The sequence below is a fragment of the Lygodium microphyllum genome, chromosome 2 (genome assembly GCF_053477565.2).
Source record: "Lygodium microphyllum isolate KBCC chromosome 2, Lygodium_microphyllum_v1.1.10, whole genome shotgun sequence".
Lineage (NCBI taxonomy): Eukaryota > Viridiplantae > Streptophyta > Polypodiopsida > Schizaeales > Lygodiaceae > Lygodium > Lygodium microphyllum.
The window spans coordinates 190,209,208-190,231,880 of NC_141136.1; the positions used below are offsets into that span (position 1 = coordinate 190,209,208).

Consider the following 22,673-nt stretch of genomic DNA (forward strand, 5'->3'; position numbering starts at 1 on the left):
TGCTGCCAAGTGTGGTCCTCATCTCTCTGCTATCGTGTGTAGTCCGTAGTCACTGCTATTGTGCCGCCGTGGTCATCTCTACTACCATGCTTGCTACCATCGTGATGCATGACACAAAAGCTATTGGCTTGTAAAAATATTCTCTCCAAAGAAAATAAAAATTTGTATTTCTTCTCTAAATAACAAGAAAAAAGATAAAAGGAAAAGCAATTGGTAGCTGAACGTGTACAATATAATCACCTTGTTTGCTTAATTGGAAAATATATTAAATTTACAACCTGACACGTATATGGTAGAGGAAGTGCACCCAGGTGGCAGGACCGCCCCGCCTGGAAGCCGGAAGGGCCTTAAGGCCACAGCTTTTCATTCGTGTGTCTTGTCTATTCGGTGCCATTCTCTAGACAGAGTCTGTTGGTCTGTTCATCGGGACTCCATCGCCATATCCATCGGAGAAAGAGAACCAGAATACCGCTTCGTTGCTTCTCCATCGCCGTCAGAAAGGAGAAGCAAAGCTATGGCATCCCCAAGCCTGCTGCCTCGGGCTGCTCGCGTTGCCGCAGTGTCCTGCCCTCGCCTTCTGCACACTATGGGCCCTACCATGGCCGCTGCTGCCGCAGATGTACCTGCTGCTTCTGCCGCGCCATCCACTCTCGTGCCGCCGACATCGCAGTCGTTCATCTCCAAGCCCACTGACTATGTCATCTCCAAGGTTGACGCGCTCATGAATTGGGCCCGAAAGGGCTCCATCTGGCCCATGACCTTCGGCTTGGCCTGCTGCGCCGTAGAGATGATGCACACCGGAGCTGCTCGCTACGATCTGGATCGGTTTGGCATCATTTTCAGACCGAGTCCTCGGCAATCTGACTGCATGATTGTGGCGGGCACACTGACCAACAAAATGGCTCCTGCTTTGCGCAAGTAAGTTACCCTACACTCTGCTGTAGTATTTTCATTTTCATGGTGAAATTGTTGACACACGTCTTCATGCAGATTTGTGTGCTTGCATTGTATCCTGGACCTTTATGAGCTCTCAATGGTGTACTAGTGGCGTGTCTTGTGTCCATTAACCTTTGTAGACTTTATCCAAAGGTCACTGCCATACTACTTTGGAAAGAAAAAAGAAAAACTTGTGTGCGCTACTTGCTTGTACCGTGCCCATTGACATTTATAAATTCTTTCTAAAGGCTAATCTGGGAAGAAAAACTTGTGCGCTAGAGCAAACTGCCATCTTTGAATGGTTAACTATCTGGGTGTTGCAGTTGCAATTTATTTTGTATTCCCCCCATCCTGGCTGTCCCCTGTCCTGTGGGCCGTCCATTTATCAGGAATGGTGGACAGGATCATTAAAAAAAAAGCTTCCAGCCTTCTTCTTCCAGCCAATTTAATATGCTAGTTATCTTTGTTTTTTCCTGTTTTGTCAGAAAAACACACGACGAAAAAAAGAAAAGCATACTCATATGTAGTCATACCAAATCAGCCCACATCATATTTGTATTGAGAGACATGGTGAGATATAATTGTCTCTCCAATGAGTGAGGTGGCCCTTCTCACTTTAGTGATCTGTTATATCTATTGTCCAACTCTTTCTTTTCTAGTCTTTTTTTTTGCAAAGAAATGGCCTGGCAAAGACAAGAAATGCAAAGTATACGACAATAGGGAGGACACAATCTGTAGAATGCTGAATGGTAATGAATGTATGAGAACGAAGATGATACAATTAGTATGCCTCAGCTCAGTGTCCAATGTAACACTCCTGCTCCTGTGTAGGAATCCCCCCTTTTTTCTAGTTAATTCAAAATTTTTAAATCCCAAAACAACACCCCCCCCCCCCCCCCCCCCCCCCCGCCAATCGTCAATCATTGATAGGTGGTGGGAGGGGAAAGAAGCGGAAATGGAAGATGATGACGGGGGAGAGAAATGGTGTGATGACAAGGAGGAAGACAACTTGAAGGAGGTTGATGATGTGGCCTCCCCCCCTTGGGCATATCAATCCGTTCTGTGGCCACCTCACCCAGTCCATGTTGCCATGCGGAACGAACAAGTGGTGGAGACACTACCACCACTCCCCTTTTCCCCCCGTGTGGAAGAAAAAAAGGAGGGATACCACCTTTTGCCCCCTTTGCTACCGTAGAGAGAGAGAGAGAGAGAGAGAGTCTTTCTCTTCCCCCTCCTTAGAGGGTGGACACACACATCTTTTTTCCCTGTTGCCCGCAAGCCTACACTCTTTTTGTGGGATTGTCCTCCACTCCGTAGCTTAATTCTCTCCTCCAAATTGGCCCCGCTAATCGAGTACAAGGCGCGGACGTCTTGTGCAATTCTCACCTAAAGGAGACGAAGGTCGAGAATGGCTCCCAAGCGGAAATTGTCGCGCGTCGATGGAAATCCCACAATCCACAACGAAACCTTGGGGCGAGGACTTCACTACCAATCCAACTGCGGTACACTGGTTGTAAGTAATGCATTTTCAAATTTATGGATGCTTGCTTTAATTTCCGTATAAGATGCATTAGACCCATACCATGCCGTACAAGGATGGTTTACCTGAAAGGACAAAGTTTGTCCCAAACATTTAAAAGATGCAGTTTGCAAAGTGCTCGTGTCAAGAGAAGTAAAACCGTGACTAGATATTATAAAATTTGTGCATAGCATAAGCAGCGTATAAAGTTCCAAGGTATTGTTGATTTTTCCTTTTTGCAAATTAGCAGTAATTTTTTTCACCCCACTGAAGGTATATTATAGCTTGCATGCTTGACGGATTGCATGGTAGGCAGTCTAGCCTAAAGGAAATCCATTCTTGAAAACTCTAAGATCTTTGCCCAAGCTCTTATTAATATCTCGATCTGTTAGTTCATTGGGATCTTGATGTTGCGTGTAGATAGTACAAACAACAATCATTAGGATTAAAACTACGATGCCTTAAGATCGGTTTGATAGCGACTATGTTTATCAATCCTATTCGGAAATTGGGCTAGGTACAAACAACATCTCCAAGCCTCAAAGGCAAGGGAAGAACTCAAGGGATTAGGAAACCCTAGGATCAAGTACAATCCAATAGTTCTAAACTTGTTGGAAAAAAGATTGGGTTGTCGATCAATGTAAGTGCTCAATAGAATTTACATTTTTGCATATTTGTATGAGACCTTTGCAAGTGTCTTAGTAAAGTTTGCATAGAATCACTTAGATCCCAAGAAGGAGAGCGAAAATGTGATGGAAGGTTATCGCGACTATTTCTGCAATGTCAGAAAAGGATATCATTGTTTTGTTGATTGATCTAACATCGTCTTAAATGCTTTTTGCATTAAACTGATTGTTGGGATGTGATTTGGATGATTATTCCAAGTGCTGGTGCTTGATGGTAAATGCATGGCAAGGGTTTGTGATGACAAGTTGCCATGGGAATAAAAGAATGTTTTCTTGGACAATGATATTAGGATTGAATGCCTTGTTTGTGCTTAATTCCTAAATGGATTAATTAAGGAAGGATATTTTACTCGGGTGGATAATCTCCAAGATCGCATCGTGTATTAACCTGAGAGGGTACTACTCGATTCACGGGCCGAAGGTCGAGTGGTGAAAAGGCCAACCATGGAAATTGCGTTTCACTCCTAGGTTGCTTGGGGTCAGTGGAGCTTTAGACACCCCTTGCCTAGTTTAGAACAGAGTTGAAGACTGTCATGAGCCCAACGTTTGTGGTATTGGAAGATCCTATCCTAGATAATGGATGGAAATTATGGTGCCATGTGATTTGAATCGGGTACTTCTATTGGATAGAAGGGAATATATAATTTCTCCTATATGGGCAGGAGACAAAGATTAACGTGAAGATAAGTTAAGGAGTTTCTTTAAACTTGTTTGTTAAAAGATTGCTTGCTTTGTATTCGTGTTTGTATCATAAATTACGCGAACGAACTGTGTTCCTTAAAAGGCCTAATTAAGGAAGCTGAATTTGAATGCCATACATAAATGTGATAGGACCTAATTAGAAAACTAAAACTATCAAGGGAAAGGAGTGGGCGGAACTCCCGACGGGTCTGTCCTATGGCAAGGTGGTTCCATAGAATTGGGAGGTTTCTCATAAGGTTTTCTGTCGTTCGACCTTTAGATATTGTTAAGTTAGAACCTGATTCATGCCGCTTTAGGGGACCGGAATGGGACTATGCCCTACAGGCAGAGAGGTTGAGCGGCGCATCCCTCTCGTTTTCCATTCTCCTTGAACCAAGTGCGGCATGGGTCTGCTTTGGCTGGGTATCTCTGCGTAAAGTAGGATGTCCAAGGCCCGACATTAGAATATTGATAGAAGACCTTGGCCACTAGGAACCCAAATTTTAGGTCGATCTTAGTGTGTTTGACCGCGAACGTTTTGTTGCGAGGTGGACTCGAGAAACCCTAGGTGACAAACCCTGGAACATTCCATGGGAGAGGCAGGCAGCGACGCTTAGATTCGTTTCTCGATGGACCGCTAAAACGTGCTTGGATAGCCATTAGGTTGGCACGTTACTGTGTTCCTATGACTTGGGCAGAGGTGATTGTAGTTGGTGTTCGAGTATGTTGTATTGGAATGGATCTCGAGAAGAATGCAGCAGCAGCAATGTCAATGATGATTGAGTGATCGGGCAAATAGTTTGGGCAGTAGATCAGCTGAAAATGTAGATGCTGATGGAGAAAGCGATGAAGTGAGTGGCCTAATGTGTGACCAGTAGGGCAGCTTGTTCTGACTGAGAATGCAGCAGTGGCAGCTTTGGAAGGCCTTGAAACAGCAAAACACAGGTGTACTAATACAGGTGACTGTTGTAGGAGTGTTTGGAGGGGTTTGGCAAAAACACACTCTAGCTGATGCAGACCAGGTTGCGCAGGCAGCTGAGGAAAACCCCACAAATTAGTAGGCTGCAGGTTGTGACTGTAAATACAGCAATTTCAGGCTGGTAATCAGGTTGCCCAGCTGTGTAGGGGCTGTAATCAGCAGGGGCAGCACATGAACAAGCTTCATGAACTGGTGATGTCTTTTGAAAGGTGTGTGGGCAGCACTGGGTGATGAGGAGGTTGAAGATGTCATTGGTTAAATGAGGGAATGAGGATACCTCTTTATCAAGAATTGGTGGTGCATTTGTCCTATTGCCAAAAATAAGCCATTTGATATTAGATAATAATTATTCTTGTGCTTTTGGGGCTACTTTAAGGAGTCTTAATGATGGGTTTGTAAAAGCCCTAAAATTAGTGGCTCAACACTCCCATTAGGCCCAAAAGGATTGTGCTTGAGATTGAGGGAAAGTCATGTCTCCACCGTCTTTTCATAATTGAAAGGTCCCACCCCAAAGAAGCTAGGGTATCGGTCCTCAGTAGGTGCACATTGATTGCCCAAGGACCTGCCAATTTTATAGAGGCAATGATAGCTTCTTTCAAAGACCCCTATTTGAAGGGTCTCACTTTTTCTTTTCTTAAAACAAATAAGCCCCTCAATGTTAATACAGGGAGGATTTCAGTATCCTCCATAAACAGGATAAGTATAACAAAGTCCATGGTGGGGTTGGTAGACCAATCAAATAACTTGTTAGGTGTAGCAAGTGTTGATTGAGAGGATGGTTTGAAAGCCATGTGATCAACATGATGACATTGAACAGTGTATGCATGTTGCTGGCATGGATAAGTTGCAAGTGTGGGAGGGACTCCCTCTTTGCCGTTAGGAAGGGTAGAAGTGCCCTTTTTTGATGAACTTGAGCTCCTCGATGGGGAAGAGGGTCGATGGACTACTACCCTTGGCCCTTGAACAACACTCCTTGCTAAAACGATTGGATTTTTGGCAATACTTGCCAACCCAGAGTTAAACTTTGAGGGTAATTACCTTGCTCCTTTCTACCTGATTCGGTGTTGTTTGTTCCATCCCCTTGCTTTCTTTTTTGTATGATGGAAGTCAAGGTCCCCTCTCCGAATATGGCAATTAGGATTTCTTGTGAACTTGATCAAATTGAAACCCAAAAGTTAGCATTTAAAATGATAGAAGGCGAGTAATTGGGGTTGTGAAATAACTTATCGAAATATGCAAATGACAGCTTATTAATAAACAAGGTAACTTGATCTTCATTTGACTTTGGTGGCCTAGTTGTAGTGAACTTGGCGAGTAAACATTGGTACTCACCTTGCTACCATGGATAAGCTGTAGGTATGGGAGGGACTCTGTGTATTGTATAGGAAGGGCTGAAGTACTCTCTCTTGATGAAATTGAGTTCCTTGGTGGTGGGAAAGAGGGCCAAGTCTTGAGTGGACAATGCTTGCCTCTGAATGACAATCGTTACATCAAAATATTTTTTGAGACCGAGTTACAATGCTTCTCACTACTTAATTGGGTTTTAGTGCTGTTCTCACTGTCTCCTTGCCTACTTTTTTTTGGTGGAAGACAAGGCTTCCTTGTTGAGCTAAAACACGCTTTACGGTTGATTAGCATTTTTAACTAATCCCAAAATATGTTTTAATCAATGAAAAACACAAATTTGGTACGCGGTTCAAGAGAGTTTCAGTGGTCCCCCAAAACCCTAATTTTTTGGGGCACCCTTCAACATCTATAAATAGTCAGGCTACACATAATTCAACTTGATCCTTTGGTGTAGGTTTCTCACTCTACCATGTAGATTTCAGCCATTAGCGGTTGCAGCCCATCACTATCTAGCCCTAGGGAGACCTCTTTTCAGCCATCGCCCTGTTGTTTGGAGGTCTCCATTTGTTGCATCATCATAGCACCTAAGCAGCTTACGGTTTCAGCATCTGGTGCCAGGTGACAAGCTGTTGCCATCTCTCCCACCAAGCCATTGCTGTAGGATCTGTGTTTTTGCTGTCTAGCAAGCCATCTACATTAGCAAACACCTCTCCTATTGTCGCTTGAATTTCTTGACACTATGATGATCAACATTTGGTATTTTCTGCACTCCAACACTCTGATTGGTGGTTACTGCCCCTTGGGATCTGTCTCCAGTGGACATCACTCTCCGACATTGCATTGCTTTGTCCTTGGATATTCTGTACACTCTTACATTTATTTATAACATTCATTCACTTCAGAGTTTCTTCTCTTAGTGTTTGAGATTTGAGTTTTTGTGTTTTGCTTTTGCGTTTTGTGTTTAGGGTTTGAGTTTTGCTCGTTCGTTCGAGTTTTTGTGTTTCAGACTTGGTCGTACATGTGTGTTTTCTCAGTGCAAACCCTAACATATCTTCACATGGTATCAGAGCTGGTGCTCTTCTAAAGAGTATCTTGTGGTGATTGTGAAGGCTAGTCTTTGTGCGAGACTCGTATGTGACTCGATTTTGACTCATAATGTCTTAGACACCTTTTTCTTTGGATCCTATGATATCCTATGAGGCTTCTCCATCATTGGAGGCTTTGAGAAGGCATTATGGTCTTGAGGAGGAGGTAGACACATCTTCACCTTTACCATCTTCTTTTTCTTGTTTTGGTCAGATGAAGAGTTTGAGGAATACTTGTGTATCACGTATAGTTCAATTTACACTCTTCCAACGAATTCTACTACTTCGTCTGGACAGATTGGTGAGATTGGCAATCTCTCTGATCTTGGAGGGACCATGACATTCGGTGCATTTGGCGATCCATCTCCTTCATCACACCCAAGCCTTGTGTCAGGTTCCTATAACCCTTTTGAGTCATATGAACCAAAACCCTCTTTTGGTTCTCCTTTTGGTGTGGAGGAGCCGGATGGATTTCAATATGTTAACGTTAACAGAGGAGGCTCTTGAAGCAGACACCCTTCATTAGGTATATCTCTACCATCTATTTCATTTGAGTAAGTGAACCACACTTCTCAACTCCCTCCCATTCCACCATTATCTTCTCCACATTCGGATCTACTCACATTCTCATTTCAAAATCTTGAATTACATTCCACTTTCGCTCAAAGCATACTAGGGGTTGGATTTTCCATCTCTGCGCCTAATACTTTCTCATTCTCCATTCCACCATCTACCTACTGTCCATTCACTCCCACTTCTTGGTGTATCTTTAGGGGGAACACCACCCTTTAACATTGTACCTTCTACATATCCCCACTTTACCACATCCTTCCGCTTTGGGATGATTGTCATGGGGATGCCTCTCACTACCCCAAAACACTTATATACCCCCCCACACGACCTTTCAATCGCAAGGATATCCATCCTTTGCTTATGGATTGTTGTCATATATCCCTTGGGTCACTCCTACGTAGGGATTTTCATCCTCTGCTCCCTGTGTCCTTATCCCTCCGCCATGGGCTCCTCAGGCAATTACCATGCCCCTATCCAGTCCGCCCTTGCCCACATTTGGATCTGCTATGCATACTTCTCGTATGTATGGTGGATACTCTGGGATTCCTTTCTAAGTGTACTCCACTCCCCCACCCTATCTCCCCTATCCACCCTACCCCCCATTACACATCTCCTCCTAGCACTGTCACTCTTGGTGCCACGACCAAGAATGCCTTCATGGATAAGACTCGTTTTAATGGGTCAAATTTTTCCACTTGGTCAAACTTTATGCAACAAGTGCTCAAATCTCAGGAACTTTGGGATCTCATCGTTGGTACCGTCAGACCCTCAATTAGCTTACCTCGTTTACATCCGTCAATGAAGAGCTTGCAATGCTACAACCAATGTTGAGTTAATGCAGGGGTTGCTTCTTGAGTTCCGCTCTTAATTACAGCATTGTTCCCTTGCATCTAAGTGTTGGAGTCATCTCATTGACTACTATGTGGCTCGAGATCGCACTCAATGTATTAATCTTGAGCTTTAGGAGTTTTCCATTAAGGAAAGGGATGATTTGGAGTTGAAGTTGGTTGAATATCGGCGGTTACTCGCCGAGTTTGCTACTATTGGACCCCCAAAGTTAGACGACAAACGGGTCACGTTCTTCTTGAACAAGTTGCCTGACAAATACTTCCATTTTATATAACACATTATCTCACTACCTAGATTGCCGACCTTTTGCGAGTTGGGAGTGTCAGTTCTTGCATTATGCGAGGTTGCATGATCAAGTCCACAAAAACTCCTCCCCGCATATCCATTTAGAGGGGTGAGGGTTCGTTGCCTCTTTCTTCGAGAGGGAAAACCAATAGTGGCAAGAACTCGCAAGATGCGAAGGTAAGTCAAAACAAGGGTGATACCACTTCCTGTGACGGAAACAAATAAACACCAACCCTTTGGCAGCAAATTCCTAAGAAAATAGGCTTTGCATATATTGCTAGAGCTCGGGCCATGTGGACGAGGAGGGTCGTACCAAGGCCCAAGGTCTTCCTCCTAAAGAACCACAGTAGACTGTTGCGACTACCTCCACTCCGGCTAGCCAGTCCAATGGGGCTATGTCTCATGCTATTGCGCCATCTACTCCATCTGCCCCAATGGCTATTGGATATGTGGCATGTGGATAGTCTTAATAGCCTAACTCCTTCACTATTGAAGGATTGGTTGATTGGTTTGCTAGTGGCTCACATATTGCACTTTACGCATCCATTCCTAGGATATCCGCTACACCTTCTAGGACCACTTTTCCACCTTGTTGTTGTTGAATCAAAGATGGTAGCTATCAACTCAGCACAGAATGTAAATAGTAGAGAGAGAGAGTGTAGACACAACATGACTTGATTAGATTCAAAAAGCGTGTAAGACAGTACAAGAGTACAAGCCTTAGACTTTAGGGTTGTGTAAGTGCCTTAAGGTGCGTTCACATACGAAAGTGTGCAATGTGTGTTAAGTGACTGAATTGTGTAACATAAATACACAAATAAGGAGTAATATGACTGGGGAAAAAACTGCTCTTATGGAGAGTAAAAAGTGCCCTGGTGTCCTACTATCGGATCACTGACACTGCAATGTGAGCGTAGACGTGAGCAAAACCCAACTTGGAGCGAAAAGTGATCAACATACAAGGATCATTCACCAAAGGAGATCAAATTTAAAGCATTGCGAAATGCTTCAAATTTGTCGCAAGAAAGAGCTCTGGTAAAGATGTGTGCCACATTGTTGTTAGTAGGACAATAGACAAGGTTGATCCCTTGCATATAGCCTCTCTGTGACAAAATGATAATGTATCTATATGTGTTTCATGCGTGCATGAAACACTAGGTTCCATGCCACTGCAATGACACTCTGAATGCCAGTAAACAAAGAAGTAGACTTTGTGATAGATACATCAAGATCAACTAATAAATGTCTTAGCTATACACATTCAATTATAGTAGTGAAAGCTACCTTGTATTCAACTCCACAAGATGATGTGGCAACAATGGATTGTTCCTTGCTAAGCCAAGAAATGCAAGAAGAGCCAAGAGAGAAACAATTTCCACTTGTAGAGTGACGAGAATTAAAATCTCCTGCCCAATCGGAATTAGTGTAAGCATGTAACTGCAGTGTAATCCAAGAGTCCTAGTGCCTTGTAAATAACGGAAAACATGCTTCACAGCTTGCCATTGTGACATGCGTGGGGTGTTCATGTATTTGCTTAGGGCTGAAATTGCAAACTAAATATCTGGCCTTGTGTTGCATAAATAAATTAGATATCCAACTGTTGGAGCATGTGTATGAATGTCAAACATGTCACTGTCATCATGCAAAGACAGCTTAAGTCCAGGTCTCCATTGGTGTACTTATTGGCTTGCAATCCTGGAAGCCAAATCTCTCAAGGAGTTTAGCAATATATTTGGACTATGACAATCCAATGCATCTAGTATCATGAATAAATTGAATGCCCAAATAGTAATGCAAAGGTTCCAAATCTGACATTTCAAAGGTTTGATGCACATTTTTCTTAAATGCTGAAATCTGATTAGCATGTGTCCCTGTGAGCAAAAGGTCATCCACATAAAGACAAATGACCAGCAAGGATCCCCTCTCTTTGCATACGTAAAGCGTAGACTCTGATGGGTTGTTAATGAACCCTTGGCTGAGTAAGAAGGTATCACTTTTGGCATACCAAGCTTGTGGAGCTTGCTTTAAATCATACAAAGCCTTTTCTAGGTTGCATACCAAGTGTTTGGATCCTTCAATTGCAAAACCCATGGGCTGCTGAACATACACTTATTCTTGAAGTTCCCCATGTAAAAATGCAGTTTTTATGCCAAGATGGTGCACAATCCAACCATAATGGGCAGCCAATGCAACCATACACCTGATAGTAGTCATACGGGATGTAGTAGCAAATGTCTCCTCATAATTAATGCCTTTCTTTTGCCATAGCCTTTTGCCACAAGTCTGGCCTTGTACTTATCAATGGATCCATTTGCTTTTTGTTTTAGCTTATAGACCCATTTAGTACCAATGGCTCTCTTTCCAACAGGCAATGTAACTAAATCCCATGTTTGATTCTTCATGATAGAATCAAATTCAGCTTGCATTGCTGCCATCCAATGTAAACTTGGTTGTGCATTCTCAAAAGAGTCAGGCTTATCATCATCCAGTGTGTCTGCTGCCATAACAAACTCCATAGCATTAACATGATCATGCAGACGCGTTTGTCTTCAAGTATGACCAGCAAGAGGAGCATCCGAATGACTGTCTTGTAGAGTCTGCAAGTACCATCTAGGTATTTGTCTAGCCTCCTAATTATGTACATGCTCTTGATGAGCCTCAAGTTCAGCATCTTGTTGAATATTCAGATCAGCCATAGGCTGAATTTCTACATTATTTAATGGAGCAGTTGGCTGAACATTTTGTTCATTTAATGAAGCTCTAGTTGTATCACCAAAAGATATAGGCAACAAAAGGGGGGGGACTTGCTGATTATCATTCTTTATGTAGATGACATGACGCTCACTGGACCTTCAAAAGCAAAAATTGCAGATTTCAAGGCTGAACTGAAACATGCATTTGCTATGTTAGATATGGGCTATCTACACTATTATTTGGGGATTCAGTTCACTCAAAATCAGCATGGTATCATCATGGTACAATTATAGTATGTGGATAAGCTGTTACATAGATTTAGTATGCAAGATTGCAAACATATGTGCACTCCTATGGAGCGAGGCTTAAAGTTGTCTTTCCATGATGGTGAAGAGATGTTTGATATTGCAATTTACAGCTAGGCTATTGGCTGTCTTATTTACCTTTGCAACACATGCCTTGACATTCAATATGCAGTATCTTAGGTGAGTAGATATATGCATAGCCCATGGACTATACATTGGCAATTTATTAAATGGATCTTCATATACTTGCAAGGTACTCAGTCACATGCATTATTATTTCCCAAGGGGGGAGATTTGCATGTACAGGCTTATAGTGATTCAGATTGGGCTTGTGATGTAGACACTAGGCAGTTTACTAGTGGACAATGTTTTTTTTTGGGCTGTTCATGCATTTCATGGATAAGCAAGAAATGACCTATATTGGCTACCTCGTCCTGTGAAGCTGAGTATAGGGCAACATTCACGGCAATAGTGAAATGTGTATGGTTGCGCAGATTGTTGGCTGATCTACTTTTAACATTGGAGGGTCCTACACCCATTCTTTTTGTACTTTTAACATTGGAGGGTCCTACACCCATTCTTTTTGACAGTCAAGAGTGCTATTTTAGTGGCATGAAAATTTGCGTTTCATGCTTGTATGAAACATATTGAGATGCATTACCATTATGTCAGAGAGAGATGCTATGCAGGAGAGATTAGCTTGATGTATGTTCCTACATAGGAAAATGTTGCAGACATTTTCACCAAGGCACTACCTCGTGAGAAGTTTGAGGCTTTTCGCAAGTTCCTTAAACTTGCTACCCTTTGGTGATTGATCATTCTTGTACTTTACCACATTGGCACTGCAGGGGGATGTTATAATTTGCCAATTCTATGGGCAATGCCCAATGTTTTAGTATTTAGTTCTTTTTCAATTCTTAGTGTGAACATAACTAAAGTTATAAGTTGTATCACCACTCTTAGAGTTAGAGTTAGAGTTAAGAGTCAGTTAACTCTAGTTGAGTTAGAACTAGGTCTATCTTAGACCTATCTTGTACCTTTCATTCTCTTTCTTTCAGTTCACCAAGTACACTCTACTCTTTTGCTTCAGCACTCTCTCATTGTCTCTCTTTTCTCCTCCATGGTTGGTTGTCATTTTCCAACATGCAGTACTTGCGTTTTTGTTGTCCAACAAGCCATTTACATTAGCAAACACCTTTTCTATTGTTGCCTTAGTTCCCTGACACTCTGGTGATCAGCATTTGGTATTTCCTGCACTTTGACACTTCGATTGGTGGTTATTGCACTTGGGATCCGTTTTCGGTGGATGTCACTCTTCGCCACTATTGCTCTGCCCTTGGGCATTTTGTACACTCTTAACATTTATTTACAGCATTCATTCACTTCAAAGTTTCTTATCTCTGTTTGTCTTTGTGTTTGAGTTTTGAGTTTTTGTGTTTTGCGTTTCGCGTTTTGCGTTTAGGGTTTGAGTTTCGCTTGTCTCTGTCTAAGTTTTTGTGTTTCAATCTTGGTTGTACATGCTATGTTTTCTCAGTGTAAAACCTAGTATATCTTTACACCCCTTTGAATATGGCAGTTTGAATTTCTTGTGAACTTGAACAAAGACTTTGCGAAATTCAAAAAATTGGCATTTAACTTGATAGAAGCTGGGTAATTGGGGTTGTGAAATAACTTCTTGTATAAAATTGAAATATGTAGGTGATGGCTTTTTCATGAACAAAGTGACCTAATCATCATTTGACTTTGGTGGGTGATGTTTTAATGAATTTGGCGAGTAAGAATCAATACTTTGAAACTTAGTCAAGTCATTCCTCTTTGTGATCTTGAACTCCTGGCATTTGTGCTTAAGGTTGACACATTGTAAATGGTTGGATGGACAAAAAATGTCTTGCCATAGTAGAACTGGTTGTAGTGGACAGAATGCCCAAACCAACCATAATGGTTATTAAGTGTCGGAGCTCCATGATGCCCCCCTTAGTGATAGGGCTTACAACCAAGAGATGAAATACAACATGTACTAGTATGAGGATCATGGGTGCCTTATGATGCAAAACAATTGATATAGAAATAATATATGACGTCCATTGAACAATTTTTTGCTGCCTACTCGAGAGTCCACTTCACCAACGCTTCTAAGATTTGAAAGGCAGCCACCTTCTTGAAGGGAAATGCATTGCAATGGTGGTCCACAGCAAGGTAAAGCATTGTTAAGATGGGTACAATTTAAGGGTACAATTTAAGCAAATGCTCGCTTCTAATTTGTTGATGAGCACCTTTGAAGTGAATGTTATGTTTGCTTGGAATAAGTTGGATGCATCATATTGCAAAATTCTCAAGCAATATAATAAGACATTTTTGGATGCATTGTTGCTTGTTATTTCTTATCGTGCTGTTCCCTTTCATGAGCAAATTGAGAAGTATTGTTATGGGCTGCCTTTAGGAATCAAGAATTTTTGCATAAGGATGATTGTGACTAGCATGCAACAACTCATAGAGATGACAAGTACAGTTGATGCTTTGTTGCATGGAAAGTATTTGTGGTTCCAAGATGATGATGAGAAGCCATCCAAAAAGTTTTCCAAGACTGAGAAAAAGGAAAGCCGTGAAAATAGGGGGAAGACTTGGAAATTGGTTGCACAATGTAGAGAATTGATGGTTGCAAATAAATGCTTTGTATGGGAACAGGAGGGGCACATGGCTAAGGACTGTCTAAATAGGCAGCAAGCTGCAAAAACTGAAAACAAGGAAGATCTAAAGGGGAAAAAGTCCAAAACATTAGCTGGTTGGGTAACCAACGCAATGATGATACTATTGAGCTTTGTAGAGCATGGGGGAAGATTAGGGACCAATATGCATTGATATTCTTTTGATAATGAAGCAAGAGCCAATTTCAACTTCACAAACATGAGAGCCCATCTAGGCATCAAAGAGGATGAGATGGGACCTGGTATGGCATGCAAGGGCCATGCATAGCTTGTCACATTTTTGATTGGGAAGCTTTGCTTGCATATATAGTAATATGTGGATAGTGGAGAGGGTTCATTGTACCACTTGAGTGTTGTGATTTATTGCTTACTATACCTTGGTGGCATGGTGACATCATGTGCATGTAGTGATTGACTCATGTGACAAATCATTACTATTCAGTATAAGGGCAAAGCCTATACGTTGGATGTAAAACTAAAAGGGGAAATTGTCCTTGTTGTATCAGCTTTTGCCATTTCAAAAGTAATGAAAAATCATATTTCAAAGTACTTGCTTATTTCTAAGAATGAAGATGATTATGAAAATGTTGAGAATGTGTCCAAGTTAAATAAGGATCTCATTTCATTTCTGAAAATATATGTTGATTGCTTTTATGGGGCAGCTACTGCTCAAAAGATCGGAAGATCATGGAGTAGATTTGACACCTAGAAGTATGTTAGCAAATATGTGAGCTCATGTGTGAGTTTGTGCATGATTTAGGGCTGGGCATTATTTAGGATATTTTAGGCATTTTTTGTGGTCTTTATTTTGGTCATATTGAGCATTTATTGCTGGCCGACCAGCATTAAATGCTGGCCAACTAGATCATATTAAGGACATAGTTTTGTTCTGTATATTCAGGCTCCTCCTCACTCAGTCACTCATTTGCCATCACATGTGTGGAGACTCCGTGGAGAGAGGAGCTAGGGCCGGTGCCCACACAGCCAGTGACTCACTATTGTATGCGAGTGAATCATGTTGGATATATGGATTCCATTTCCCGAACATACATCTGAGTTCTCATCTGTATTGTGTTCTTTCTTTGCCTTTCTCTTTTGTCTTGTGTTTCAGAAGCTTATTACATCATATTTTTACGCTTCCATTGCTGCTCCACTTCTGACATGGTATTAGATTTCAGGTTTTATGCTCTTGCTGTATTTTCTTTGCTGATGATGCTTGTGCTTACGCGGCCTTGCTTCGGTGTATTTCCAAAGAAGTTCTACTAGCGGTTTTCTTGTAGGACATCTTCTGAACTATGGATGAAGTTGTTGCTGATATATGCGACAACTTTCACCATGCGGGCAATTACTCTTTATGGACAGCTCCAACAAATTCCGTTTGAGGTCAAAGATACTATTCAGTCTTTTATACTTCGTGTGATCCAGACCCAAGACCAACTTCGGCAGATATAGTTTGCTCTTCCAGAGGCTCATCTTATTGGACACATACTCTCCAAACTCCCTCCGGTGTTTGATGGAGTGGCGAATGCTTTGAGGGTGTAGATATCATCGACTCTTGTCAGTTTTACACACATAACCTCGATGCTACTTGAGCATGAGGTATCGTTGTGGTTATAGGGGAGGCTTTCGTCAGGTTCTAGTGAGGCTCTTGTAGCTTCAGAGAGGGGTTCGAAGAAGAAGTCGAAGACCCAGTGTTACCACTGTGGGAAGAAAGGTCATTTATGAAAGGACCACAAAGAGTTAGCGGCTTCCAGGAGGAAGAAGTATAAGATGAAGCGGGATGTGAACTCCTCCGACAAATCATCATTTGCCTCAGACTTAGACTCCGACCCTCTGAACCAGAAGTCCAAGGCATGGAAAGGATTAGCTCCTTCGGATTGTTGGAAGGGATCAATGACCCCTTCCTCAGTTGCTTTCTAGTGGTGGTGATGACGGCATCCCTTACGACTCTCCAATGCCAGAGAGGGTGGTGAGATGGGGCAGCCGTGCCTCATCTATACATCTATATAAATGCATAGGATCCAGAGAGGGACTTCCTTGACGCTTCGATTAGAGTCTGGCAGGTTCAAATCCTGAAGCTAGGATTGACATCCAAGTTGATGATGGGTTGTTTATTTGATAGAGAGTGGGATTGGTTCCTAGTCTTAAGCTCACATGAGGGGACACTTTGGTGGTCTGTTGGCCAAAGACGGGGAGTCCATGGTCATGTATGTTCCAGAGGCATTTTTGACAAGATGGTCATGCATGCTATTGAGAGACATTGGGACAAACACAAAGGTATGCTTTGATCTTCTCTATTTTCAGGAGTTGGTATGTTAGACGTCGACTTCAAGTTCTTTCGAGGCATCGGGGTGGTGGCTTGATCACCCCCACTGGTTGGGTATCCATGGTTCTACTTGGTGGTTGTATGTTATATGGTTTATGATTCATTCTCATTGTACCATTGTATTGTATTAGATCACTCATGATCTGAGAGAGGGTGTTAGCAGATATGTGAGCTCATGTGTGAGTTTGTGCATGATTTAGGGCTAAGCATTATTTAGGATATTTTAGGCATTTTTTGTGGTCTTTATTTTGGTCTTATTGAGCATTTATTGGCCAACCACCACTAAATGCTGGCCGACTTGATCATATTGAGGACATATTTTTGTCCTATATATTTAGACGACGACTCCTCGCTCAATTACTCATTTGCCATCACATGTGTGGGGACTCCACTGAGAGAGGAGCTAGTGCTGGTGCCCACACAACCAGTGACTCACTATTGTATGCGACTATCTTGTGTTGGATATATGGATTCCATTTCGCGAGCATACATGTGAGTTCTCATCAGTATTGTGTTCTTCAGTGTTCTTTCTTTCCCTTTCTCTTTTGTCTTGTGTTTTAGTTAGTTTATTATAGCATATATTTACGCTTCCATTGTTGCTCCATTTCTGACAAAGTAGCCCTCCTAATAAGCCACCATATAGGGTGAGTGCAACCCAACAGGAGGAGATTATGAGCCAAGTTAATGAGCTGTTAGAAAAGGGGTTGATTTGCCTAGCCCATCTCCTTATTGTTTAGCAATGCTTTTGGTCCAAAAGAAGGATGGCTTATGGCGTATGTGCATTGACTACTATGCTTTGAACAAGATCATGTTCAAGAATTGGTTTTTGATTCCTAGGATCGATGATGTCATAGATAGATTGCAAGGGTCAGCCATTTTCAGCCATATTGATTTGAAAAGTGGGTATCCTTAAATTCATATAAGGTGAGTAGATGTATGAACATTCAAGATATCTTTTGGGCTTTAGGTGTTTCTTGTCATGCCATTTGGGGTTATGAATGCTCCTACCACATTGAATTAGATGATGGATAGAATCTTTAGACCACATAGAGCATTTGTGGGTACATTCTTTGATGACGTGATAGTGGATTCAATGATTGAGGAATATAGAAAACACTTGACATAGTGTTTAATGAGCTGCATAAGCATTGGTTTAGTGGTCAATGGCAAGAAGAGGGAGTTCTTATCCTCTTTTTGGGGCATGTTGTGTCGTGATGATACGTATTTAATGCTTAGCTTTGAGATTATTAAGTTGTGTACATGTGAGATGCACATGTGAAATGTAAGTCAATTAAGTGATAATGAGACCTTAGTAACCTTGGTGATGAGTGGGTGAGAGTGGAAAAGTTTTTACAAAGTTATAGCGGATAGATACACTTGTGGGTGCTTGGTGTTAGTTTGGGACTAGGCCATTAATTGGGCCTTAGTAACCTTGGTGATAATGAGACCTTAGTAACCTTGGTGATGAGTGGGTGACAGTGGAAAAAGTTTTACAAAGTTATAGCAGATAGGTACACTTGTGGGTGCCTGGTGCTAGTTTGGGACTAGGCCATTAATTGGGCCAGCAAATGTCCAGTAGTAGGGATTAATTAATAAATTAATGCCAAGTCCAAGGCTAATTAATGTTGGGACATTAAATGTTCCATGGAGGTTAGCACATAAATTGTGGATGGTAAGTCCTTTGGAAGGTCAAAAGACTAATTAAATAATTTTCAAAAATTAAAAGTTGAAAATTAATTAATGGAAATTGAAAACTAATTTTGAAAAATCTAGGCCTACGATGGTATCAAAGTGCCATCACCATTGCTTGCAACATCTCCAGGGCAGCCATTGCCATTGAGTGCCGCACCTTGGCCGACTATCACATGAAAGCCATTGCCATCATGTTGGCTTTACAAGTGGTTGTTGATGGTTGCATGCCACTATTGTCATTTCATTTTGTCCTTTTGAGAGAATTCTTCAATCTACCTCGATTGGTGTGCCACTTGCAACCCATTCAATGTTTCAAATTCCTGCCCTGTCTTTGTTGAGTCACCAGCCAAGAGTGCGCCGACCTATCCACTATCTAGCTCAGACCGACTGCAAGTTGCTGCATGTAGGTGGTTGACTTGGACTTTAAGGGTATGTGCTGTTTGCTTGGGATCTATGCACTCCAAGCAATTGTCACGATTCTTTCAAGAAGTAGAGTCAATATAGGGTTTTACTTCGTTAGAAATTTACCTAAATTTTTGCCACCTGTGCTAGTTTGCTACCTTGGCCCAACGACTAGTTGTCGATTGTCATGTTTGCCTTGCCCATTTGCCCCTTGGTTTGTTCCAAAGTGCTACTTGTCTTAGATATGCTGCACTGGTTGCCAAGCCAGCTGACCTCCATGCTTCTGCCGCCTTCGATGCTGCTTCGACTAGCCGATTACTCGTCACCCCGTGCACCTACTTGCTCCACATCAGTAGACAATCGTGCTACCTTGTTTTAATTTGTGTTGATGCTCTAAACGATGTTTAAAACCATGTACTCTTTTAATATTTTAACAATTTAAGCCCTTGCTCTTCCACATTGCCCTTCCCAAGCACAACTTGGATCAAATTTGGGGCTTTTCATGAAACTCACCCAATTTGGTTCAGATTTTACAAAAAATTTTAAGATTTGCCATCAATCTCCTCAAATTCATTATCGAGCTGAAGAAATTCAATGCTAGTCTTCATCAAATATGGGGATTTTTGTTATGTGCCTCTAGCATTTGGCCGAGGAAGGAGCCGGGGTTGGATGAGCTCTGAGAGAGGCAATAGCTGATCCTGCAATGCGACAGGATGGGGGCAGCAGGTTTCCTTCTCTGCCTCAGTAAGAGGTAGCAATAGAAGTGGAGGGCTCCGTAGTTGCATTGGGGTTTTACCCACCCCAACCCCCCAACCCCTTTTTGAAGCTATTGGCACCATCAGAATTGCCATTAGAGCTACCATCCAAAAGATACTCCTTTCAGCTGATTTTTTCTCTCATCCTTTGACATTCCCTTGGCAATTCTCAAGCTATTCCAGCCATTGATGAAGAGCAATTGAAGAAATTGCTGCTAAAACCCAAATCTGCAGCAGCCATTAGGGTTTCCACAGCCACCTTCGGATCTGTGCCCAGTTTTTGAGATGCAGGTACTCCATGTAGAAGCTGAAGGTATTAGTTTGCAGCTGATTGGAGGGGTAGTCTATTCCCAAATTATTGTGGCCTGCATGTGAGAGATTGAAGACTCAAATTGAGCTTGGATTGTTGTATAATCAAGGGGCAAATTGTGCTCAAGCAGTGCTGGTCATTTATGACAGCCATTTGTATTGAAGATTGAAGGAGATCAGCCTATATCGACTTATAGCAATAGAAGAAGAAATACCGCAAGGAGCACCAGTTGTTGGGGCCAATCAGGTGTTGGCTATCCAAGATTAAGTGGTGAAGCGTGTATTTCCAGATTTGTGTATTTAATGCTTGCTGTAATTTTAGTCAAATCAGGTTATCACTACCCTTGCCAAGAAGGCTGGTTTCAAAAGGTATAGCAGAATTTGAGAAGAGGGGATTTGTAATGATGAGAGCAGATAATGGGTTGATGCAAACTTCTCTAAACAGCATAAAGTTTCAAAATGAGTGTGCGTGTGTTTTTTTTTTTTTTTTGTTTGGCACAGGGGGGGGCACAAGTCTTGTTTGAATCCTTTTGATGAAGTGCACATGCTTTTGTTTTGTTGAAGCTGTTATGTTTCTGGTTTGTATTTACAATTTTTGTTGGACACTGTTTTTGTCAGAGTCTATGATCAGATGCCAGACCCACGTTGGGTTATATCCATGGGCAGTTGTGCCAACGGTGGTGGTTATTACCATTACTCATATGCAGTGGTTCGGGGTTGTGATCGAATTGTACCTGTTGACATTTATGTCCCTGGGTGTCCACCAACTGCAGAAGCATTACTGTATGGCCTACTGCAGCTTCAGAAGAAGATAGGTCGCCGTAGGGATTTGGCTATATGGTGGAACAAGTAAATCAAGATGTTTGGCTGCTTCTACATAGCTGGTTATTGCAGGTCAAAAACAATTAAGAGTTTTGAAACTCCTAAGTTCATTGGATATTGTAGAGTAACAATATAATTGTTGTTGACTTGTTAACATGTTTCCATGTAAATAAAAGTGCACTTTTTGCTTATGGAGATGTGCAAGGTGTGCCATTGGAGGTCCAACAAAATCACCACTTTTGCCCATCCTAGAACTGAGTTTTCCATCCCTCACCTTTCATGGAAACAGTCTCTTGTGGAAGTGCAGACACTTCCAAATATGTGATCTTCTGTAATGAATCAAGTGCTCATATTGGTTGATTTTTCTTGGGCTTTGAGAATATTGGCTTGGATGATTGTTTTTTGTTACACTAATCATGTTACTAAAGATGGGTGTGGCTGGTTCACATTGTTGCTGCATGCTCTTTAGTATATATGTGAGAGAGAGAGAGAGAGAGAGAGAGAGAGAGAGAGAGAGGTGTGCAGCATGTCTCTAGAGGTGCAGACATGTTTCTAACCCATCAAGTATACCCCACCCACACCTACATGCATGTGCACGTGTGCACACACCCAAAGTCCTGCATGCAGGTGTGCGCATAGAGTAAGAATGAGATTTTTATCTTCATGCTATCAAAGATGTGTAATTACAAGTTTAAAGGATCTTAATGCCATCTTGCAGTGTTCAGATATGTCATTAGACTTCTTATAGAAGTATACATGTTTGGTCTATCTTTCGCTTTAATGCCTCCATGCAAATTGAAGCATGTTTGTGAAGTACTTGCTCGATGAAGTACTACTACTATTTTACACAAGGTGGTTGAAACAATGCTTGTTACGCGCTTGTTAACGACTGCATTGCTGAGAGAGATTTACTGAATCGATGATTGTTAGTTGCATTTGGTCATCATTATAATTGCTCACTGAGCAAGGCTGTACTTAACTAATGGTTTCATAGTTATGAACAACCTAGTAAAGCTTCTAATAGTGCAGAGCATGTATTGTGTGCAAAAATGACTGTATGAATATGCAATAAGTTTTGACCACATCGACATACCATTGTATGAACTATAGCCTTTCAATCTATAACCATGCAAGAGACTGAAATATACATTTTTAAATACTAGAAGTCTTGACCACCTTTCCAAATCACAAAACTTACACTACTTACGGATGTTTAACATAGTAATCGAACAATGTAGCACATATAAAAGCAACTTTTATTCTTTAGTCATGGCCTTGGCCTTCACAGCAATGCCACTTAGTGCATTACACACTTGGGAGTTCTCTATGTGAATACATCTTCGTGTTCTTGACCTCGCAACAACATTTGCATTGCTAAAGAAAATAGACTTTTGGAATGGTATGTGCAATCAAGATGAATGCATATTGAAAAACTACGATTCCAAAACCATGGACTATCATGTGGCCCTTAGTCAACTAATCGTCGAAGAGTTGGGCTAATTGGAGCTATTGTTGCTAAACAGTGGCACCATCTTGCTTTTGTTGCAGATCTCACTTGAGGTTGTAGATCTCATTTGAGATCTTGAGGTCCCATCCTGTGGGCAGCACTATCATATAATGTTGTCATTAGGAGGAAACCTAAGTTCCTACTCTCATGCTGCCTTTTGGTAGTTGTAGATTTTGTTGAAAATCATGAAAAGTATCTCCCTTTGTGTCACAACAG

At 41.7% G+C, this 22,673-nt stretch overlaps 1 protein-coding gene across 1 annotated transcript; it reads left to right on the plus strand.

Annotated features, from left to right (window-relative positions):
• Window positions 1-333: 333 nt before the first annotated feature.
• On the plus strand, window positions 334-21,141 carry LOC148040746 (uncharacterized). Its single transcript, XM_087661454.1, has 2 exons — window positions 334-918; window positions 20,747-21,141. Exons 1-2 carry the CDS (start codon window positions 515-517, stop codon window positions 20,979-20,981), a joined length of 639 nt encoding a protein of 212 aa, XP_087517580.1. The 5' UTR covers window positions 334-514; the 3' UTR covers window positions 20,982-21,141.
• The last annotated feature ends 1,532 nt before the right edge of the window (window positions 21,142-22,673 follow it).

What these genes read in the sequence shown, in the direction of transcription:
- LOC148040746 (XM_087661454.1), top strand. Translation starts at nt 515, where the DNA reads ATGGCATCCCCAAGCCTGCTGCCTCGGGCTGCTCGCGTTGCCGCAGTG. An exon ending in ATGGCTCCTGCTTTGCGCAA is followed by an intron (nt 919 to 20,746) that starts GTAAGTTACCCT and finishes TGTTTTTGTCAG; the next exon opens with AGTCTATGATCAGATGCCAG.